This window comes from Marmota flaviventris, chromosome 12 (genome assembly GCF_047511675.1).
Source record: "Marmota flaviventris isolate mMarFla1 chromosome 12, mMarFla1.hap1, whole genome shotgun sequence".
Lineage (NCBI taxonomy): Eukaryota > Metazoa > Chordata > Mammalia > Rodentia > Sciuridae > Marmota > Marmota flaviventris.
In genome coordinates this window covers 75,600,286-75,624,190 of record NC_092509.1, presented here as the reverse complement: position 1 = coordinate 75,624,190, position 23,905 = coordinate 75,600,286, and the positions used below count along the sequence as shown (strand labels likewise).

Below are 23,905 nucleotides of genomic sequence, written 5' to 3'. Positions count from 1 at the left end.
ATAATAGCTATTATCATTTTGACCTTGTCCAGTTGTAAATCTCTGAATGGAAAAGAACACAACCCAAAGATGCTCACACCCCTGGCACAAGAAAGTTGAGGTAATGTGTGGTGACCACAAGATGATCTCCTAAAAGCAAAGATTCCGCCTTTGCCTTCTGTAATGATTCCGAGCACCACTGATTCTCAACAAATGACTAATTGTGTGTTTTCTGTCACATAATCTTTGTACTGAAGAGACGCTTCGGTGCCCATTAGCACTTCGGTCCCTTCCCATTTCTGAGTGAGGAAGGGGTTTGACTTTAAGAGGGGGCCAAAGAAATGGCTGGAGTTTCTTTTTGATGAGACACACAGGATGAGAACCATTTAAATAAACGTCCTCTTTATTTTACCAAATATAATTTATCAGTTAAGTTGACATTTGTCAATTCAGTTATAGTAACTATAAATAATTCTCTGAAGACACAGTTCTTTAACTTTTGAAGGATACAAGAGTAAACCAATATTGCTCCTTGCAGCCAGGCCAAGGGTACATGCAGTTGGTGCAATGGGAGGGGACGGGAGGGGGAGAAATGAAATCTATTGATGTCAACTTCATTTTCCTTCCCTCTCGCCCCATGGTCCTCCTCTGCTCACACACTCAGAGCAGGGGGTGTGCCTGCTTTCTGCTTTCTAGGCAAAGGAGGACTGATTCTCCAGGGACAGCCTGGCTGAACTCCAGAGATGAGGAAGGTATGAGAGGCTGGAGCAGGGGTGACTGGAAATCACAGGGGTACAGCCTCAGGGTTTGGTGCCTGTACAAGAGTCTGTGTGCAAATGTGTACTGAGGTGGAAGAAAAGATGAAAGGAGGTCAGAGGGAAGAGCAGAAACAGGCCCAGGCTGGTGTTAATGAACTCTGATGGACACAACTCCAACTAGATAACCTCTATGATTCCTTCCAGTTCTAAGGCTCTATGATTCCAGAAGGTGGCCTGGGAGGAAACGGGAGAGAAAGAACAGTCTCTAGAGGTCTGGGGCAAGTTCCCAGGGTAAGGCCTGGTGCTGGTAGAAGCAGGCCTACTGCCTAGCCTTCTTCCCTTGGAGGTGGCCCTTTAGGTTACAGAGGAGAGGGTTTACGGGGAAAAGCCTGACAGGTCAGAAGAAGTCTGCATCCTCATGCCCAGATTGGCACATGTGAGTGTGGACAGCTGTCTGAGCTGTTTGGAGCTATGTGCTGGAAAGAGGCAGAGGCTCCGGATTTCTCTCAAGTTTTTTTTTTTTTTTTTTGCTAGGCTGAGAAGCAGAAGAAGCCAATTGGTGTCTGTACTGCTAGTTCTAAATCCTCTTTGGGATGAGTGGGGAGAAGAGGGACAGGAAGGGAGAGTGAAGGATGGTAGTTTAGAGATACAAACACTGGTTAAGCAATGGGACTGGTGACTTGAGGTCTCATCAGTACTGCAGTGTTGGAGTCTAGAAAGAACAAGGCAAGGCCTGGTGTGGTGAAGGAGAAGCAAAAGCCTACAATGAGGAAATCTGTCTGCCATACTGAAAGGCACAGGTGACCTTTGTAAGCTGGGGAAGGAGGTGAGGTGAGAGCTGTGATTCCCTTACTACTGGCTAGTCAGTGACCGGCACAGTACCTAACACATAGTAGGCACCCAATAAATATTGCTTAGTACATGTTTCAGACCATACTTGCTGAACAGCTCATCGTGGGGAGGCTGGGAATTTGTTGAATGAGTGAATGAATGATTGTGGGCAGGAACCAAGAGAGACTGACCTCCATGATCATGAAAGCATGAGTGATTGTTAGGAAGTAATAGAGGCCAAGGTGACCACATGATTATGTTCTCAGGGGAAACAGCAGCAACCAAACACCCTTGGTTGCCCTCAACCTCCCAGTCATTCTCCACATATCCTTGCTCTGTCCCTATTCTTGGAACTCCGCTTGGCAAGCTCTGGGGAAGGTAGTGCTTAGATATAATTAGAGAGGAGGGCTGGACAGAGATGAAGACTCAGACCTCCAGGCCCAGGGAGGATGTGGATCTTGGGAAACCTGTGGGTAGACATAGATCCACAGGGAGACCAGGCTACTGCTTATTCCTTCCTGGATGACATTCATCTGGAAAACAATTAGAAGGAGTGTTGGTGATGTTGACCAGGCAGTCAGGCAATAGGCAAATGCACAAATTGAACAGTCAGTCCACCTTCCTCTCTCTGAGAGCAGGAGAGCCTAGGTCCAGAGGGCAGAGAGTAGGGCTGGGATCACAGGGGCCTGAAGCAGCTGTCTCCTGCCCAGTGCTTTGACGTTGGTCCATTTCTGTGTGTGTGTGTGTGTGTGTGTGTGTGTCTGTGTGTTCTATCCCTCTGTTCAACGAAAGAAAGAAAGAAAGAAAGAAAGGAAGAAAATAACATAACCAGAAAACCAGAACCCACTCACAAAGGTTTTCTCATTAGGGCCACAACTGAGGTTGCTAAAGCTAAGTCATATACCCCCAGATTCCAGACAGAAACCCCCTGCCCCAATCTACCTCACCTGGAGGCACCCACCATGAAATTGCACTTGGTGATTGTCTCAAAAATCTACTTGTACTGCTTATCTCAGTCCATCTGTCCTTCCTGAATTCTTCCTACCCAAACTTGGCTCAATGTATAAAAATTCCCATTGAAAATAATGAGAATTTGGTATCAAAGTGAAGTCCTAGAAAGAGGTGAGAGTGGAGGTGGGGGGGGGAGAGGAAAACAAAAGAAAAAAATCAAACAGGAAGTGCAGAGGGAAAAGGCTGAGTGGCCAAGTTAGTCCCCAACATCTGTGTCTCGGTCCCCAATGAGCCAGAGGACATGGAAGCTGAGTGCCAGGAGCCCAGTGCCAAGCAGGTCCCCCAGAGCAGTCAAGTACGGGATGGAGAAATTGTCCGGGTCCAGGCCCCGGCCCCACATCCAGTGCACCATCCAGTCTGCGATGTACAGGAGAATCAGCACCTGGAGAGACAGAAGGTCCTGCTTGTAGCCATCCCCTCTCCAGGGGGAGCCAGAGGCCACACAATTGGACCCATTCAGTGTATCACGAGGCTTGGCCAGCCACAAGGGCTAGGCTGGGACAGTGCATTTCCCACTGTGGCAACCTCTCTGTGTTCCTTCACCCTCAATTACCAACAGGCGAGATGAGAGCCTTTTACAAGGTAAGATGCTGCCATAGCCGGCATCGGCATTACATTCGGCTCCCCAAATTTACCAAACTAGGGGCTTCCTAACCTGAGTCCTTCCCCACACAGGAATTTAGCCCTCTTGCCTCTAATTCTGGGTCAGCCCATTCTTGGGTCACTCCAATCCTTGCCAGGTTGGCCTCTCCAGGCGCCTGGCAGGAAGCTGGCAGTGGAGTGAGCTTTTCCTGCAGGGCTTTCTCCTCTGGGCAGAGTGGCATAAGGATAGCATTTGAGGCCACTGTAGGCATGTTTGTCTGAGTAACAGTTGATTATCCCAAGTTGGCTTTCTCCTGACCCTTCCCCTTCTGCTGTTGTGGGCTCAAAGAATGCAAGTTTACTTTAACATTAGTTCTAGCAAAACAGAACTGTGGATAAGTTGGCTAAACATAAAGCAGATGATGCACTGCAATTCAAAATGCTGTGAATTATCTGTTGCTTTGATTTATCGGTGCCTTTACTTACCTTCTATTACTACATATAATTAAGAATGATCGAGATCAGAATCATGCTAGTAGGCCCAGAATCAGAAATGCTGGATCTCCTGAATAAGATTCTGCATTTTTTTTTTTTTTTTTGGTACCAGGGATTGAACTCAGGGGCACTCAACCACTGAGCCACATTTCCAGCCTTATTTTGTATTTTATTTAGAGACAGGGTCTCACTGAGTTGCTTTGGCTGAGGCTGGCTTTAAGCTCGAGATCCTACCATTTCAGCCTCCCAAACTGAGATTACAGGAGTGTACCATGGTGCCGGCTGAGAATCTGCAATTTAATGAGATTCACACACACTTTAAAATGCACTTGGGGTGGGACTGGGGTTGTGGCTCAACAGTAGAGCGAGACCCTGGGTTCGATCCTCACACCACATAAAAATAAATAAGTGAAATAAAGGTATTGTGTCCAACTACAACTAAAAAAAAATATTAAAAAAAATGCACTTCAGTCTAGAATACTGTGGTGGGGCAGGCTACATCTGCACAGTGCTTGACATTTGGGTTCCTTAAATGACTGTGTTGATGTGAGAATGGAATGATGTCAGATCGGTAACCCTGACAGTCATCTGAGAGGTTTCACTCTCAACTATACTTTGCAAATACTGTGGTATGAAAATTTTGCCCTAAGAGACTCAGATGCAGGACCAGAGCCCTTAATGAAGGCAGAAGCCAGAGCTGTTACCTATTTTTAGGCAAACTTGGTTGCTCTCTTGTCCTCTGTCAGGGAAGCTAGGGGTGACAGTTCTAGTATGCTTCACGTTCTTCCTGAACTGTACACAGGTGCCTTGTTCTATAGCCCTGACCCTGGGTGAGATCCAGAACCCATGACTTCACACCCTTTCCAGCAGCTGCAGAAAAGTCCCAAATAAAGAACGCAGCCAGGGGGCCCTTGCGACATGCTCCAGGATGGGAATGGCAGCAGCTGTCCTCACTTCTAGCCTTCAGGCAGTCCCAGGACACACACTGGGAGGAGGCAGCAAAAGGATCAGGGAGAACTTTACAGGGGATTAAGTGTCATATTCTGCCCCTCCACAGATCTAGAGAAAAGAGCAGAGGTGAGAGTGGCCCCAGGGCTTCGCCTTCCAATCTCAGCCAAGGAATGAAGTGAAAACCTCCACTGCAGACCCTCAGCATAACCACTCCTCCTTTTCCCATTAGGGGTTTTATGTGACCCCACTCGCAAGGGAGCATGACAACTTGAGTAACTCCTGCTGGGAAACAGCATATGGTTGGTTCTAAGCCTAGCCCATGCTAAGATTCCTAACACAGCCTTTCTAAAATTGGGGGTGGGGAGGTTTGGCAAAAGGGGACTTGCTACATAGAAAGTGTCACAGTATTACGGAATGGCAAGGTAGATGGGCTCCTATAGATGGACTACCCAGTGCAATGGTTTTGACACTTTTTCAAACTGTGAAGCCTTTTATTTAAATGAAGCCCAGCATGCAAAACAGAGGAAGCTCCAAGTGGAACTCTGTGGTTAGGCTAGTTATGGTGATAGCAAAGCACACTTGCTGAGCACCCCTTCCTCTCAATTTGCAAATGTGCATCGTGGAGGGCTGGGGTTGTAGCTCAGTGGTAGTGCATTGCCTAGCAGTGTGAGGCACTGGGTTCAATCCTCAACACCACATAAAAAAATAAAATAAAGGTATATGTCCATCTACAAATAAAAAATAATAAATCAATTTTTAAAAAATGTACATTGCTGAGGCTCAGAGAGGTAAAATCACTAGGTCAAAGTCATGCAGCATGTTAGTGATTCTTCTGGAAACACTGTCTATTCTTCTGAACTCTGTTCAGTATTTATCAGCTACCCAGAGCCAGAGAAGGAGGTGTCTGATGGGCCCAAACTGGGCCACCGTTTCTATCCAGGAAGGGAGTAGCCTTGGCCTTTCCCTGTACTCCTGCTCTTGCTGGGCCATACCTGGAGCAGTGCAGCTGTCATGTAGAAGATGATGAAGATGAGTGTGAGGGTGGTGTGCCCGCCCTGCATACAGCTGATGGTATAGAGGAACACCAGGTGTCCTGGGACCACAAGGAGGAAGAGGACCCGGGCTGAGCGGGAATTCACATCTGTAACCAGAGAAGAGCGGGCATGAGGTTGGTGGGGAGAAAATTTCTGGTCCCAGGCCAGGGTCAGGAGGACTCTCACCACTCCCAGGCTGCAGACAGCTGACTGTCTCTATTTCTCCACCCTGTGGTCCCCAGTCCCTAGGATGTCCCAGGAAAGATAATCTTGCGGCCTGGGCTCTGCCCTCCAGAACAAAGGGCAGTTTAGCAAAGGAGAATCCTGGACCTGGGCCTCCCCAGCTTAAGCAAACTTCATGATTATAAACCCCTCGCCCCCCAAAAAACTCCAACGCTGGAATGCGACCAGCAGACTACAAATCTGCTGTTACCAGGACTGAAGAAGGTGGTACAAGGGCTGGGGCAGCGGCGAGGAGCTTGCTCAGAGTTCTCCCCTGGCATCCCATTCATGTGGAGAAAGGTGGAGATGCGGCTGGCCTGCACTGCCACCAGATTGCCCCCAACACCTGAGGGAACACACAGGACTTAGGCTCAGGGTGGTGGGGAGAAACAACCTTCTTACTTTTTGGTGTCCATCTGTAGAGGCCTCAGTAGGCACTTCCCAGTCCCTAGTCCTCAAGAGAAGAATACACCCCTGCTCCCAGTGATCTTCTAGGTTCCTCTCTGCTATGGCAATGTGGTGGTCCCAAGGGACCCCAGTGTGACTATGAGAGCAATGGCAAGGAAACAGGCAGATCTGCAGACTCAGAGCCTGATGTTCCACCAGGACAGTGAACACCTGCCTGCCCACACAGCACAGGGGACAAGCCCTGCCTCACCTCGTATGCTCTAATGCTCCGAGCAGACCCGGGCACCTGGTGCTTATGCTTGGATTCCTTTCGGTAATCAGTTTCAAGTAGTGTTTTGAGCTTCAAACTCAAATCTGGTGCTTTTCCCAGGATCTGTGCTGGTTACTTTGTTTGCCTTCACACTCTGACCTAGTCTTTCTCTTTTCAGCCTTGCCCTGAGTCCTGGATGGCAGATTTACAGGCAGTCCCAGGACACACGGCTGGGAGGAGGCGGCAAAGGGATCCCCTGGCCTCCTTTGCTGGCTGCTTCCACTTGGGTTTGTGCAGTGGGAGGTATCAGCAGGTGAACAGATGGTGGGGTAAAGAGGGGTCAGGTATTTCTTTCTGGATCCCTCTCTGCTTTCTGATAGTGGCTTGTCCATGTTGATGGGCTCCTAGTCTCTGTGGCCTTCAGGACTGGAGGCTCTCCCTTTGTTGCTAGTCTCTGGGTACCTCAATATCTCTTTTGGGTCCTTTTACCCTGCCCCTACCTTGTGAGAAGTCTCTTCAATATAGTCTTAAACTCTGAGCTGGATTCTCTTGCCTGCTGTAACTTTGACTAAAACGGAAATCCATCCCCTACCTCCCCTTCCCCTGTCCCTCTCCTTCCCCTTGATAGCTGATACTCAAACCTCACCATTGATTACAGGTGTGAAGACAGCCATCCCTGCAAAGTTGGGGTCTGAGACGGTCTTGTCCAAGATGAGGCCTCCCACACTAGAGATACAAAGACAAAATGACATCAAGACCACTGAAGGGTTCTTCCCTGGTCTCTGGGATGAAAGGAACAGACCCACCTAGCCTTGGAAACAAAGGAAAGCATGATAGCTCCTCATCTTTTAGTCCTCGCCTCCCTTGCCAGAACCAGCTGCTGCTCAGAACACCCTGACTTGGCACAGTGAACTCAGAACAAGATGATGGTTCCAGGTCAGGCAGCCACTTCCTGTACCCATCCCCCAAGCTGGTTTGAGGAGCCACCTGCAGGGTTGCCTGCCTGTGAGGACCCCTTCATTCTGCCTGCTTGGCATTCATTTTCCTTTCTGGTAACAGCACTAGGCTCCTCCTCAGGGAACCACCTTTCTCAAATTCAGGCACTGTGGTCCAGATAACACTGTGTCAATGATAGCTCAGCTCCTGACCACCCATTGGTTCAGGGATAGACACGTGACCAGGTGAGACCCAATGAAACTCTATCCTAGGACTTTGTGCAACTGTTGGGGTAAAGAATCTCTCTTCCTGCTGGACTTGGGAGGGGTTAGCAAAGTGTAAACCTGGGCTTTAAGCCATCACTGGGAAGAGCAGAGCCAAGAGACAGACTCTCCTGGGGCCCTGATGACATCATATGTGCCCATGAATCCAGCGGTGCTTTTTCAGTTTCCTTGGTCAAAACACCCTACTTTGGAATGAAACCCAGTTCAGGTGGTGCCGGTCTGCTGCACTGGAAAAATGTGAGACTGATGTACTATTGAATGCATTTCTGGAGTCCTCCCTAGACCCTTCTTTCCAGGGGTTTCAATGGAGTCTACTGCAGGGTGTAGGTGGGAACTCAGGGCCTGAGCCTACCTGCTGATGGCCATGGCAATGATGACAGGCTCCCAGCCTGAGTACAACACCTCTCTTGTAGCTGGGCTCCGTCGGGCCAGCACCACCCAGACAGGCAACAGGGCCACGAAGAAGGCACACACCAGGGGGTAGATGTATCTCCAGTGATCTGAGAGGGCAGAAATCAGAGGGAGATGAGCACTGTGGCTCCCTGCTCCCTGCCCCCACCCAGGCTCAACCTGCACATGTTCCAACAGACCAACAGATCACCAGCAATAATACACTGAACACCTGTACAACCTCATTTAGTCTTCACTGTCAGCCTAAGAGGTCAGCAGCACCAGCCTTGCTCATTTTGTAGATGAGGAAACCAAGGTAATGAGCTACCCTGACACTGAACTTACTAGAGGCAGAGACCAGACTCCAGGCCTCTAGATCTCAGAGGTTATTATCTCCTATTCACTTCTTCAGCTCGCAAGAAGATGCCAGCTTTCAGTTCCTTTCTTTATCCTTTCTGCTTTATCCCTCTAAGGGAAACAAGATCCACAGGACCAAGCAGCAATATATTTCTGATACTTTATCTCCTGTCTCTGCTGCCTGCATGAATTTGAATCTGTTCAAACCAAGCAGTTAAGAATATATGACCACATCTCCCAATCCCACCCGAGAGTCCACCTGAGCCACTCTCGGTGGCCTCAGCCTCACTCAGTTCCAGGTAGAGTCCCCAGCTGATGCCTGAGAGCAGTGCCAAGGTGATGAGATCGCCCAGGCTGGCAGCAATGGGTGTGGCCACGTTGTCTGGGTTGATCCCAATCTTGCGAGAGCCAATGATGACTCCAATCATGATCATACCTGGAGAGGAGGGGGAGGCGGGCCAGGCAGGGTGAGTGGAAATAAAGGGGTACTAAGAAAGGAAAAGAGAGAGTGGAGGTACCAGGCATAGTCAACAACTCTGGGGCAGCCTTCCTTACTCCTGCACTCCCTTCCCTTCCTTACCCAGCACCAGGGAGGCAATGAAGGCTGTGGCTACACTGCTGGCACACAGCAGGAAGGCATGTGGGATGCTAAAGTGGCCATCAGGGATCCAGCCAAACACGACGGCTGCGATGGATGCCAGGAAGCCCACCACCGTGGCCTGCACCTGAGGAGAGGAGTGGGCAGAGGCTGCTTAGCTGAGGGCCACTGAGCACTCAGCAGACTCTTCCTGGCCCTAGGCAGTCCCAGGAGGCAGCCTGGACTGGACTGTCCAGTCCTCCCATGCTGGAAGGATGTCTTTATTTATTTAGTTTCACACCAGACACTAAGACTGGGCAGTGCACCCTGCGGGAGCCCAGGACATTTACTGGCTGAATGAGTGTTCCTTTGGGAACGGGGGCAGAGATCAATAAACCAAAGACTTCAGCCAGAGTCAAGACCTGGGACTCAAGGGGAAAGATGTCCAGTCTGGAATCCGCATGGCCTCCTGGGGAGATGGGACAACAGTGGCAGCGGACACTTTAGCACTCCTGAGACTGCTCCTACTTAAAGGCCCCTACTCCACCTGAATGGGAGATGCCACGGATCTCCCCATCTTGGTCATTTTCCTGCTTAGCTCCTAGAGTTACTTTGCAGGATGCTAGAGATTCACTCAGGAGCCAGCTGGGCCTGACCTAAGTCTTTTAGAGACTCATGATTAAGGGGGAAGCTTAGCTCATTGGCTTCTATGCTGGCTCTCTTACCTGGATGAGGGCCATGTTTCCAGTGATCATCCTCCAGAGCTCCTTGGGTGTGTCCATTTGTCCAATGTTGGCCTGGGAGAAGGAGGATGAAGGGCTGAAGCTTCAGGCTTGAAAAGGCCTGGGGCTCCATGTGTTAGACCCCTGATCCGATCAAGAGGCAGTGCATGTGGCCTAAGACTCTGGGACTAGGACATGAACGTCCTAGAAAGCGAACAAAGGTGGACGCAGTGGCACTCACCTATAATCCCAGCTACTAGGCAGGTTGAGGCAAGAGAATTACAATTTAAAGGCCAGCCTGAGCAACTTTGACCCTTTCTCAAAATAACATTTTAAAAGGGGTGGGGTGTAGTTCGGTGGCAAAGTGCTTGCCTAGGAAGTGTGAAGACCTGTGTTCAACTCCTAGTATCGCAAAAACAAAACAAGCCAGGCACTGTGGCACATGCCTGTGATTCCAGCAGCTGGGGGAGCTGAGACAGGAGGATTTCAAGTTCAAAGCCAGCCTCAGCAAAAAGTGAGGTGCTAAGCAACTCAGTGAGACCCTAAATAAAATACAAAATAGGGCTGAGGATATGGCTTAGCGGTCGAGTGCCCCTGAGTTCAATCACTGGTACCAAAAAAACCAAAAAGAGCCGCCCCCCCCCCCCCCCAGCTTAGAGGGTTGGGAAGGGGGCCCAGAGGCAGCTGCATCTCTTTCTTACTCCCAGGACATGTGAGTGGCTGGCGTAGGACTGGGGCTGCAAGTGTTTGGGAAGGACTGGGTAGCATGGGCCAGGAGCAGGGTAGACAATGTTGGATGGGTTATGTTGGTGCCCCCTTCTCTCTGCCACCTTCTCCAGATTCTTGGCCATGCAGGGACATCCGTGGCCACCTGAGTTTTAGTGTCACCCACTCTGTGGCCCTGTATCTGGCTCAGTACCTGAATGGTCACAGCTGGTCTAAGGGATTATGGGAGGTGGAAGTGATGAGCAGTTCCTCCCTATTTCCTTAAAGAACAAGTTGCCTGGGGGAAAGGGAATGGGCTGGGAGGGGGGCTGGGAGGGCCTGGCTCTGCTCCTGCCCAGCTGCAGAGCAGGGCTGGAGATCAGAGGCGGCCCCCACCTGTGCGGGCTGAGAAACCAGCATGGTGCCCGCCTGTCAAAGCTGTACAAACAGTCACGAGGCAGGTTGCTAAGCAGGGGTTGGGGCAGGCATCCAGCGATGGCTGGGACATCCAGAAACCAAGCCTGGGAACCACCCATCCTGGGATCTCCCTACACCTGCCCAGGCCCTCCCTTCCCGCCCTTCAGGAAGGCAGAGTGGCCCTCTCCCAGTCTCTGGCTCTGGTTGGCCAGAATCTTCTCCTCCCAGCCAGGATACTCACTGCAGTGGACAGCCTCGATGCCAGGGTCATTTCCAGGTTCCCCTTGAGTCCCAGCAGCGCAGGCACCAGGATGAAGACCTCCGTCACCTTCTGGAAGACCTCCCAGTGCTATGAGGTGAAAACAGAGCTCAGGAATTTCAGCGTCCCAAAGCACTGGCATTGAGGCTGCATAGATGGTTGGGATCAGGGTCTTGGGAAGGAAATGGGGTGAGCAGGGAGAGAGCACCAAGCACCTTCCCTCCAAGAACCTGGAAGCAAAGCAAGCTTCCTAATAACATAATCCCCATTCCGTCCCCAGATTGGGGTGACCCCTGGCATGGCTCCACTTCCTCTGCAGCCAAGGGGAAAAGGTGGTGGGGACCCACATGGCTGAGCCACCTCAAGCCTGCTTACACCCCAGAACTCCTTTGAGATCCCCGCTCCAATTGCACGTCCAGCCCTTTGCCTTTAGTCTAGTTTCTCCCTGGCCTCAGCCTTGGGCGGTGTTGTCTCAGCTGTGGAGAGCTGGGCTCCATGGGGCTGGGAAGATTAGAGCGTTTGTTTGGTTTCTATCTCCAAGGGCTCTGGGCCTCAGCCATGGCGACGCTCCTGAGCAGGCTCTGAATTCAGACTGTGCGGGTCGGCTCTAAATGCTGGTCATCTAGGGGCTTTCTTGCGCCTCTTCTGCACTCCCTCAGCCCTCGTCCCCTCCTTGGCCTTAATGGGCAATGTGGTTTCCTTTATTTGTTTTTAGAGTGGAAAGCCTCCAGTTTTGGAGAGAGAGGAGCTGGTGGGCGGTAGGTGGCCAAGTGGATGTGTGCAGGTTGGTCTGGGCGTTGTGGCCTGGAGGTGAAGTGCTGTAATGGGTGAGGGCACTGGTTGAGAGCCTGAGGTCTTCTACAAGAGACCCAGGGAGGGACCTCATGCTAGCTCCCCTCACATAGCCCAGCTGGGGACCTCAAACTCCTGACTAAAACACTCAATTCAGGAACCAGATTAGATGGTCTCTAGGGCAATTCTAGCACCATGACTTTATCGTTAAATATGAGCAAAGCTGCAAGTCACAACCACAGTGAGATATGGAGATACCACCCCACACCCACTAGGATGGCTACTATGAAAGCAAGCAAGCGAACAAACAGAAAATAATGAGTGTTGGCAAGATGTGGAGATTGGAATCCTTGTGCACTGTTGGTGGGATTGCAAAATGTTTCACAAAATGGGGGTGGGGAGGTGGCACCATGGTTTATGCCTATAATCCCAACTACTCTGGAGGCTAAGGCAAGAAGATCACAAGTTCAAGGTCAGCCAGCAATTTAGTGAAATCCTATCTCAAAAAAAAAAAAAATTATAAAGGGCTGTGGATAGAGTTCCATGGTACAGTGTCCCTGGGTTCAATCCCCAATGCTGAAAAAAAAAAAAAATTGAAAGCAGGATCTTGAAATATTGATACATCCATCCATGTTCATAGCTGAATTATTCACAACAGCCAAGATATGGATGCATTCAAGTGTCTGTCAACAGATGAATGGATCAACAAAATGCAGTACATACACACTATGGAATACTACTCAAACTTAAAAATGGAAGGAAATCCTGTCAGATGCTACTTTGTGGATGAATCTTAAGGACATTATACTAACCAAGTCAACTGCACAAAGACAAACATTATATGATTCCACTTATATGTGGTATCTGAAGTAGTCAAATTCATTAAAAGGAAAACCAGAAAGCAGGGTGCCTAAGGCTGTGGGTGGGGGAGGAATGGATATAGAGTTTCAACTAGGAAAGATGAACATTCTGGAGATTTGTTGCATTCCAAACACTGTGAATATACTTAATACACTTCAAAATGGTTAAATCAGTAAATTTTATATGTTTTTTTAAAAAAATATATATATTTAGTTGTAGGTAGACACAATACCTTTATTTTATTTTTATGTGGTGCTAAGGATATAACTCAGTGCCTCATACGTGGTAGTCAAGCGACCTACCACTGAGACACAACCCCAGCCCCCATGTGTTTTTTTTTCTTAACCACAATAACAATACATTTTTTAAAATGAGTTAAGACTATCAGAGGGGGCTGGGGGAAGGGAAAGTGACTAGAGGAGGCTGGGCATTGGGCAGTCCCATAATGCAAAGAGCTCTCTTTTCTTTTTGGGACCTCTTTTTTCTTATCACAGTTCAGTGTGCAGATGTTGGGGGCCATAACGGGAACCTGGGGAAGGGCTCATGTCATCCGTGTCAGAGCATACCCTTGTCTGTAGACCCTAGGATTCTTCTTATAGTCTGAAAGGACCCAGGACTCTCCTCAGGGAAGCCCCTCTCTGATGATGTCGGAAGCGGAGGAAGCACCTCCCACCTCAACAGCAGCTCCTGAGCTTCCAGGCAGCCCCTTGAAGAGGCCCCTTCCAAACACTGCAAGGATGTGAATCCCTTCTCACCTGGGAGGCAGCCCCAGTGAGCGCCATCAGCCTGAAGGAGCTCAGGGACTGTTACTCTTGGACATGGCCGGTGCACACCACTGGGGTTCCAGCTCCCTGTAGTCCTGACCTCATTTAGTTTTACTGGCTCCTTCTTCCCAAACTGGACAACAGTTCCAGAAGGGGGAAGGGTTCACCTCCTTGCCCCTCCCCTGACAAGGGTGCTGACTGCGAGCTTTCAAAGCACAGCCTCATCTCGTATCCTTGCCCCCAAACATCTGCCCTGTCTGCTTCCATGATGCCAGCTCCATGCACAGCTGAGCTTCCCAGTTAGGTGGGTGCAGTGGGTATGGGCTGGCGGGGTAAAAAGCCTCGGGGGAGATACTTCAGGGGTATGCAAGTTGTATTTTCTGAATTGTTTGTAAGAAATTATTACTGGTCTTTATTTTTTAAAATATATTTTTAGTTGTAGATGGACACAATACCTTTATTTTACTTATTTTTATGTGGTGCTGAGGATCGAACCCAGTGCTTCCCACATGCTAGGCAAGTGCTCTATCACTGAGCTACACTTCCAGCCCCTACTTGCCTTATTTTAAGAAAAGAAATGTGTACAGTTCAGTGAAGCCTTTCTGGTTACCATTCTAAGCATCCCCAAATCTTTTCACTTCCTGGCAAACATGTACCCTTTCTTTTAACTACAGAAACATCTAGAAGGAATGGGGTTTTAGGAGGGATAGGCTGAGACATGTAAGGAGAACAAGCAGCCACAGGAATAGCCCCTATGAAGCAGCCTGGAACTACCTGACCCCTGGCCCAGCAAAGTTGGCACTTGGGTCAGAACAGTCAGTTCCTACACACATACATTCTTCACCCACAAAACCCTCTCAAAGATGCAGTTCAGACAGGGAGGCTGTGACATGTAGGCATGCGCAGGGCTCTGGGAAGAGTGGCTGAGAGGCTGGTGATGTGGAACCAGCCTAGGAAGCAGGGTGTCCTGAGGTTAGGAGTGGGTAGGATGTGGCAGGGACAGATAGTGAGTAGCTCTTCTTCCTCCTTTGGCCTAATTCGGGCCCTTCCTGTTCATTCTGGCTGGGAGTGTGTCTGCCCCTGAAGTCAAAGCAGTCAGCCAAGTTGCCACCTACACTTTCCTGCTCTGCTGGGGATGGAAAAGGGTCCAGGAAGCCCTGCTCTGCTTGGGGGCAGGGGGAGCATCTATGGATTTTCACTGCTTTTCAGAAGCACAGCCCCCTTCCTTTCTCTCTCTCCTTGGTATGGAAGGCTCATCACTCCCTGATGGTTTAGAAGTGGAGGATGAGACTGTTCTTCCCACACTCAATAATAATCCTGATTCTGAGCAATCACCCTAAGTCCTGAACCTCAGTGGCCCTGCCAGTACCTCTTCCTTATACTTCAAACCTGCTTCCTCTGCCCCTCCAGGCTCACACATCCACCCTCAGCTGTCTTCAAGCTTTCTGGCCCGAGTCTTCTGCTCCAGGAGGGTAGCTGCAAGGAGGAAAGTCCGAGCCAGGAAGAGATGGAATTCAGACATTAAGAAGACTTGAATTCTTAGATTCAAGCTCTAGGCACCAGGCTGCACAAGAACCTGAGAGATTTGAGCTGGAGCTGACCTTTCAAGGTGAGGCCTGGGTTCGAGGTCAAATTATAGTATCCCTGCCTCCATAGGTCTGAAACGTGTCCCAGAGGCATCCTTGAGGTGTCTGAACAGAAGGGACTCAGGGTAACACCAGGCAAACAGTATATTCAAATATGAGAAAAGCCAATGGGGGTCCCCAAAACAGGCAAATGCAGAAGGGTGGTCAAGGAAGACGGGACCTGAGTGCTTGCCAGGAACAGTGGCAGCCATGAGGTCAGCTGCCAGAGAACTGCTCCCCACTCTTGGGGAGGCTACACAGCCATCTATTCTCATCTCTGTAGACTCTTTGGTAGACACAGAGGAGAAGGTATTGGGGCAGGTGTCTATTTACTTTTCTTGGGATCCTTTGCAAAAAGAGGAGTTAAAATAAGGTCCTGGGAGTTCCCCATCCTAACCTAGCTGAAAATTCTAGTGGAGGTTGCACACCATCTCCTGCCATCTCCATCCCCACAAAGGCTGACAGGAAAAGGGAGTGGGATGCACTGCAGCAGCCTAGGACCAAACTTGGGGGAGGACCATAAAACACTGGCAGTCTGAAGTTCCCTATATAATCCCCTTCTGAAGCCAACACTGGGCCCAAGTCTGCTTCCCTTCCAAACGTTGGAGGAATTTCTGGCTACAGTGGTCAAGCTGGAGGGAACTGCAGTTCACTTAACCTTTTTCTACTCTGGCTGGTACATGAGCTCCACATTCACTGCAGAGGCTGCTTCGCACACACACGGAGCAGACCAGAGGGTCGGTAGCAGCACGGGGGACCCTGGACCAAAGAGGCATCTGAACCAGGGCCCACACAGACTTCTATCTGTTGCTCTGTGACTTTGGGATCCTCTATAGCCACCTCCTCCAGATGATCCCTGTCTCTTAGATACTTTCAGGCTGTCTCAATGACAGCCATCTTAGTGTATGAAGGGGGAACACAGGTGTGAATTCTTAGAAATCATTCTGTGTCTGAGATCTTCAGTCTCCCCTTTTGTTCCCCTGGAGGTGGAATAAGAATCTTCCTATAGTCCCATGTCCCTGACCTTATGCACTCACCCCCTCCTGTGATCTTGCAGCAGTCATCTGTAGGGCCTGCTCCAGCTCAGCTGTAGTGGGAAGGCTGGGGGAGGGGGACAAGGACAAACCAGCCATTGTCATCTACACCAACTGGACCCTCTGGGGTGAGGTGTGTGAAATGCTACTCTGAGGGCAAATGGTGGCCCTCTGGGGGCACATCAGGCAGCATTAAAGGCCTCTCAATGTCTCAGGCTGACAGGTGTAAGGCAAGATTCAGAGGCTCTAGAATCCTCTGCCGTGTAGTGTAGGATAGGTGGTCGATGGATCCCTCCCTACCCCTAAGAACTTTTGTTCTTGTTCCCTTCAGAAGCTAGCTCTATTGTTCCAGATTCCAATAACTTTGTTCTTCAGGGGAAGATAAAGACTGCAGGCTTAACTGACTGGCAAACCACGGCCATGCTGAAGGTCTCAGACGTTAGTGACACAGGCTCTGGGGACAGACGACCAATGGAAAGTTACCTAATCATTTTAAGCCATAGTTAGTTTCTATCTATAAAATAGAGGTGATTATGATTTCTACCTCATGGGACTATAGAAAAGTCCCCAAAATGCTTTATCCAGAAAATAAAACAACCTTCTGAGTTCACCATTGGATCCTGATTTGGCACGCCCCCCTTTTCTTTCTTTTTGTGGTGCTGGGGATCAAACTTGGGGCCTTCTGCATGCTAGGCCAGCACTCCCAGTCTCATACCCCTTATACAGACACCAACTAGCCCCAAAACTGAAAGAATGAGACCAAGGCCATAGGAAAGGGATGGAAATGGTGGAGAAACTCAGTGCTAGCTCATTTCTTCTCTTTCTCCTTTCCTTCCTCGATGCCCTAGGAGTGCCTATTGGGGATGTCCCAATAGGCACTAGCTGCCTAACTTCCATGTAGAAACTATTCTCATGAAAACAGGTTTGGGGAGATGGGAGGCAGTATGGGGCATTTTGACACAAACACCATTCTCATTAATAACCAAATGTTCAGGGTTCTCCTGAAGGGCTCAAGGGCTATGTGGACAGTACTGGAGGAATCACCTAGAACCAACCACATTCAGTACCCTGGGACATAGGGTGAACTCTACCAGCAGTCACTGCATCACTACATGCATGGTTTGTAGTACTGACTTGGCACAGGGGAAGTAATGCTGAGCTTTGTGTTCCTCTGGGAGTATGTCAGGAAATACTGGGCAGGTGGGTGGGTGGGGACCTTGGTGGGGATGTCCCAACAGGCACAGGCCAGATCTCCTCCTGCTTCCTTATTTCTGAGTACCTAGGACAGAGCCCAGAACTTGGCAGGAACTTGAAACACATTGTTGATTGAATTAGATAAACCTAGCACCTGCAGGGCATGGTGGCTCACACCTGTAATCCCAGTGACTCAGGAGGCTGAGGCAGGAGAATCACAAATTTGAGGCTGGTCTTAGCAATTTAGTGAGGCCCTGAGCAACTTATTGAGACTGTCTCCAAATAAAAAATTAAAAGGGTACCTTCATACTGTGCTTCAAAAACTTTTACCCAGAAATGCAACTTTATCTCTCTGACCTAGGGTTTTAGGGTGAGTTCCAATTCACAATGAGCTAAGCATGTCACCAGCTCTCAGCTTCCAGGTCTTGCCAACTTTTATGCTTCGTTCTACCCAATACCCTCATAAATAGCCCTCTTTGCCCAGGGCAGGTTCATGACAGCAAGTTGAGGAGCAAAGAGGAGAGACAGTTCTGCCCAGGCCTGGTTACACTGTGTTCCAATTTATAGCACATAATTAGCTCTTTTAGGTCTTATTATGCCAACGCCCCAAATCGTGCATACGGCGCATGTGCCCATCCCCATTCCCCAAGGAGACTCTGCCAAAGTTGCAGGAAGATAAGCAACACAAATGCCTTTAAGAGCTTTTTCACTTCATCTGAGACCCTCTTGGCAGCTGAATAAATTCCTGCCCAGCAGGGGAATAAAGGAGAGACTTGAAACCGAGCTTTCTACCCTGGGTATCCTTGAAACCTCAAGTGAAAGGGAAAGAAGGCAGAAGGAGGAGACCCAGCTAGATGTCTCCTACTGAGCTGGGTTTGGCAGGAAGGCTCAGGAAGCAGCCCTGTCTGTCCTCTCTTCCCTCCCCAAGCCTGAGCTCTGGACTTAAATCTGTTACTGTTAAGCAATACTACCCTACTCAGCTTCTGTAGAAAGTAATGAGACCAAGAAGAAACTGAGGATGTGATCCAAAGGGAAACAGTATTCTAGGAAGCAGCAGATGCTTCTGACAGGGAGGCAGAGAGGAAGTTCCAAGAGTTGTAGTTTCCCAAGGAGTCACCCTGCTCAGGCCTTACCTGCACAATGTCCAGCACCATGCCAGCAGCCACAGTCCCGAAGCCTGCCAGGAGGAAGGGGAACAGCACTTGCAGCCCGATGGAAAAGGAGGTCTCTTTGAGTGGGGAGGGTGGTGCAGGGCCACGGTCCGTGCTGACGTCGTCACTTTCATTGCTTTGGCTGCCGTTCTCCAACAGGGCGTCCTCTTCCCGAATCCCCTTAGCATTGGCACGAGACTCAATCACCACCACCTCCACCCCAGCCCCATCAGGCCCCAGGAACTCTGAGGTCCCGGCCAAGGGCTCTCGCCCGGGGCCATCTGAAGAGCAGGGAGAGGGAGTGGGGCCAGTCCCGTTCAGCTGGTGGACGTCCTTCGGCTCCGGCTTAGAGGACATGACGGGCAGGGAGGAGAGGAGGGGGGAACTTTCTTTTTTTTTTTCTGCTTTTCTCTCCCTAACTCAGGAAAGATCTTAGTCTTGGGGGGAACCCAGGCTTAGGTGCCGCGGGTCCTCTTCCCACGGCTCTCTGCTGCTACCAGGCACTGCAAAAACTGATCCACCAACAGGCAGCCCCATGAAGCACTGGAGCCGGGTTCTGGAGGGGAGCAAGAAACTCCTCACCAGGCTCAGCAGCCCACCACTAGGGGTGCAGATGCCTGCCTCCAGCCACCAGGCCTCTTGCCTGGGGGAAGTCTGTCTGACTTCTTATCTTCTTTGGTTCTCAGCGGCAAGCTCCTCAGGGAAGGGGGCATCCAGAGAAGGACCCAGCCCAAGGCTGCAGTGCCTCCGGAGGCAGCCCCTCTCTCGTAAAAAGTAGACCAAGTTCAGATCTTTCAGAACACAGCCTCCACCTGGGGCTGGGGTTCCTTCCTGCTCCTCCTGCTCGGTGCCTTCGGCTTCCCACAGCACCTCAGGCTCTGGTGGTCCCAGGGCAGTGTCTGCTGTCTTTCCCCTCTCTTCCAGAGATTTCCTCCCTTCCTGGGAAGACTTTGTGTATCCCCAATTGCCTGGTCCTTAAAGTCACGAGAATCTGTATGGAACACCTTATGTGGGAAGAAGAAGAGAAAAAAAAAAAAAGAAGAAGAAAGAGAGAGAGAGAGAGAGAGAGAGAGAGAGAGAGAGAGAGAGAGAGAGAGAGAGAATGAGAATGAATATGTTACGATACGGGAGAGAACAACGCATACTGGCAGAATTCTCCCCCAAGGCAGTTAACAGTTTGTTATAGAGTTTGCTATTTGCCTTTCTCTTTCCACTAAAATTACTTGGTCCTGCTCGGTTACATCCAGAGGCCCAGCAGGTGCTACTCCCACGGTCCTCCCAACCACTCACCCACTGCCACAGGAAGACTGTGTGGAAGACCTAGTCTTCTCAGCAGCCTGGGGTGGGCAGGGGTGTCCTCAGGGAGATCCCTTTTGAATTCCAGTAAGATTCAGGATTATTTAAGTGTGATCTCTCTCTCCATGGGAAAATTGCAAATTCAGTTGTAAACTTGCTTCACAGACACCCCGCTACAAAAGGTTACTGTTTACCATCACAAGACAGCAACGGTAAGACAGGACACTGATCAGAGTAAAGCCCTCAGACCACCAAACGCTACAGTCCCTAAGGGGAAAAAACTCAACGAAACTGGGAGGACTCCCTGGGCAGTGGGGCAAGCCTGCCAAACCAAGGCCAAGAGCCAGAGGCCTACCCACTCCTGCCCTTGAGAGTCAACAGTGTTACAAAAAGCTCAGACGCTGACTCTGGTCCAGGCTTCTGTCTCTGCTTCTCTTCCCCTGTGTTTGGCCCTGTGAGCTTGTCAGATAGGACAAGGCAGTTATCTCCATTTGAAGGGAGAGACGGTAAAACTATTCTTCATTATTATTCATATATATCAGTAATCTAGGATCCCCCCTGTTCTCCAGATCAGAATCAGTGAGTCTGATAGAGTGTAATTCCTAAAAACGAAAACAAACCCCCCAAAATATCAATAGAAAATAAAAAGAAAAGCAAAGAAGCAAAACAAAATCCCAAGCACCATAAACTAATATGCACTTGCTCCCAAATCATGTCTTTGGCTGTCATGGTCCTTCTTTTCTTTGACTAAAGGGATCCCTGGGCCTTGATTTCACCCTATTTCATTTCATCAGAATGACTCTCACAAATAAAAAATAAATTGAAAGAGGGGTTCCCACAGGTAGGATGAACAGGCCCTTAAGTATTCCACACACTCACACTTAGTCAACTCCAGTTGGGGAAAGGCTGAATCAAACCCCAGGAACAGGTCCAAGGGAATTATTTTCTCTTCCTATCAATTCAGTCACCACCAAGACCCCTTTTCCAATCAGTGTACTGGGGTCCTTTCAAAGATCTTCACTAGAGGGCCAGGAGAAACCTCTGAGTTCACTGGCCCAAGCCAGAAAAGTTTCTGAGTTCGCTAAAACCTGACACCCCCGCCCCCTCCTGGTTTCCTGGCAGGCCACTTAACCTGAAAGGGGGGCTTGCGGGAGAAGCAGCCGGTCCCTCACCCACTCCTCCAGTAAGGAGACTTGGGACGGGCCTCAGGCCCAGAGACACCCCATACCCTCCTCCCAGGAGGGGACAAAAAAAAAAGACCCGTTTTGGTATCCCCCCAACCCTACGGAGGAGGAGAAGTAACTGGGTGGCCTCGGACGTCTCTCCAGGACTCACACTCAGCAAATGCGCTACGCGCCAAGACTCCCGCCCTCCGCTACCTACCCCGGTCCCCAGACCCAACAGCACTGACCTGCCCCTCGCTTGGGAGGAAGGGGGGCGCCTGGTGAGTGGCAGCAGGGGCCCGTGGTCTCGGGGGGTGCAGGGTTCCCCCTCTTCTCATCACTCCTCTTCCTTGGCAGTCCTCCTCGGCCCCCCGCGTGCCCCCCCACACCCCCAGCCAAGGCGAGCGTCCAGCCGCGACACCCGGCTGGCTACATTTCGTTTCTGCGTTACAGCGAGGCCGCAGCTCCGCTTCCACGAGTGGGAGGTGACCGGGGAGAGCAGGATATACCGCCTCGGGCCCGGCGGGGGGGGACCTGGACAGGGGAACTGGGGAGCCGAGCTCTCTCGTCCCCAATCGCTTGTTGCCCGCCGACTTGGGCCTGACTGGTTGGCTGCCGGTGGCAAACGTGATCTGGGGCAGACTGGGAGGCACCCCCTCCTCCATCAAAAATAAATAAATAAATAAATAAATAAAGATTCTGGACGGACAGCTGCAGCAGCCAATCGGGGAGCGGTGTGAGGGCGGGCACAACCTCGGCTCGGCCCCTTTCCTTCGCTTTGTGCTACGAAGGCGGGGCGCCGGGGAAAAGCAGGGCGAGGAGTGACGGGAACTGCGAGCCGGCCGTCGCCGCAGCGGCCAGCAGGTCCCTGCGCGCATCGGCCAGTGGCCCGCCCCAAGTCCCCGCTGGCCGACACTCACTACGCAGTCCCACCGCCATCGCGTCCGCTCCGCGGTGCCGGAGCTCCTGTCGCCTTAGAAAGGCCAGTGCGCCTGTGCGCGGGTACCCCTGCATCTCGAGTGCTTCCTTCGAGCCTCTGGCCTTCCAGACGACCGGCCAACATCCCTGCGGAGCAGCCAACCAGCTCCGGTCCCGCGGGCTCTAGCAGCCATCCGCTGCTCCTTCCCCGCTTCTAGTCCCCGGACCCAACCGTCCTTACCCTGTTCTTGGAGCCCGCTCTTCTCTCGCTGACTGGTCACGTCGCGCTTCCGCCGGGTTCCGCGTTCCTCAAAGCAAATGACTTGGCCCTTACGAATCCGGTCTTAATAAAGTCCCAGCCTTCAAAGGGGTGGGGATGGGCGGGCGGGAGGGAAAAAGAGGTCAGACTCGCGGCCGGGGTCGCACACACATCACCTGAGGTAAGGGCGGCGGCCGGGAGGGGGGCGCGCCTTCCTTTGACCCACTGAGCATCGTGGCCGCACGGGTGGTAGTGGTGGGGCAGATGCCTCCATCCCGAGCGAAATGAAATCCAAGTTTCCCTGACGCACCTGGTGGGATCAAAGAGGGGTGTTCCCAAGCTCGCTTTTTGCCACTTCCTCCCTGGGGTGTCCCCACCTCTCCAACGCAAACCCACAATATTCATTCTCACTGGGATGTTTTCGCGCAGGGGATGTGACCCTTCCCCCAAAAGGAACCCCCACTGTCAGGTTTTCCTCTCTTGTCGGTGGAACCTGTGACCAGAGGTTCCTTCCTGCCCTTTTCCTCGCGGAAAATGGCTCACGGGGCATTTGTACGGGAGTTTGGAACAGAGATGTACCTGAGAAGAAGTGTCAGGGCTGGCTATGGAATTTTCAGCACATGTATGCACCGAGGGCACACACAGCAACCTGAGCAAGTCATTCCTGTGGTCAGCGATCATAAATCATACACTCAACCAGCCCCATACCCTCCAATCCAGTACCCTAGGATTAGCAGCTCAGCTACTGGGGCATTGCATTAAGGGCCTACAATCTTTGGGGACCCAGTGAAGCCAATGTCAGTGTCTCAGGTCCCAATTTTGGCTTTAAATACTGAGTCTCTCAGCCTGAAGACAGAAGTAGCTCTGATACTGGGAAACACTAGGCCTCCTCCAGAATACCAGGTTTGTGAATCCCTAAGGTTGGGCTGGGAATTATGACTGATGTGTATGTCCAGTCAGGAACTGGAGACAACTTTTCCCTACTCCGTTCAATGCCCCCAACCCACTCTATTTCATCTCGACAGCTTGTTCAGCTACCTATGTATAAAATCTTGATCTTCTTCCTATTTCTTTATTAATTTTTTTGTAGTTGTATATGGACAGAATGCCTTTATTTGTTTATTTTTTTAATGTGATGCTAATCATTGAACCCTGTGCCTCACACCTGCTAGCTCTGTTACTGAGCTACAGCCCCAGTCCTATTTCTTTACATTTTCCATTTTTTAATCCCCCTTATTTCCTGTGGATACTTTTCCAAAAAGTGAATGCATTTTAGACATATGGGATAGTGTTCAAAATCTAAGTGCACAGATTAACAAATCATAACACAGTGAGTAGACAGACCCACATAGCCACCACCCAGATTAAGAATTTGATCATTATGTGCATCCCAGCAGCCCTCCTTCTATCCCCTCCTGGTCACATCACCCTTCCCAAAGGAAACCTCTCTTTAACACTATCAATTAATTTTACCTGCCTACTTTTGATTTTTATATAAATGGAACCATTCAGTAGGTATTATTTGTGTCTGACTTCTTTCACTCAATAATATGTTTCTGAAACTCATCTATAATATGTGGTATCAGTAGTTCATTTATTTTAATTGCTATATAATATACCATTAAGTGAATATGCCACAATTCATCTGTTATTTTGTTGATGGTCATTTGGGTTGTTTTT

At 50.3% G+C, this 23,905-nt stretch overlaps 1 protein-coding gene across 3 annotated transcripts; it reads right to left on the bottom strand.

Moving 5' to 3' along the window:
- Positions 1 to 364: 364 nt before the first annotated feature.
- Slc41a1 (solute carrier family 41 member 1) lies at positions 365 to 22,311 on the bottom strand. 3 transcript variants are annotated; one of them, XM_027934672.2, is made up of 11 exons: positions 22,208 to 22,311; positions 18,572 to 19,593; positions 11,151 to 11,258; positions 9,791 to 9,862; positions 9,069 to 9,213; positions 8,748 to 8,924; positions 8,094 to 8,241; positions 7,168 to 7,247; positions 6,075 to 6,209; positions 5,600 to 5,748; positions 365 to 2,961 (listed from the first exon to the last, which is right to left on the bottom strand). In XM_027934672.2, the coding sequence occupies exons 2-11, from the start codon at positions 18,944 to 18,946 to the stop codon at positions 2,776 to 2,778; spliced, it is 1,575 nt and encodes a 524-aa protein (XP_027790473.1). In that variant the 5' UTR covers positions 18,947 to 19,593; positions 22,208 to 22,311; the 3' UTR covers positions 365 to 2,775. The 3 variants fall into 3 exon arrangements, with proteins under 3 accessions (XP_027790473.1, XP_027790472.1, XP_027790474.1); XM_027934671.2 differs by lacking the exon at positions 22,208 to 22,311 and adding an exon at positions 21,297 to 21,700; XM_027934673.2 differs by lacking the exon at positions 22,208 to 22,311 and adding an exon at positions 21,297 to 21,700 and having other exon boundaries at positions 8,778 to 8,924.
- Positions 22,312 to 23,905: the final 1,594 nt, after the last annotated feature.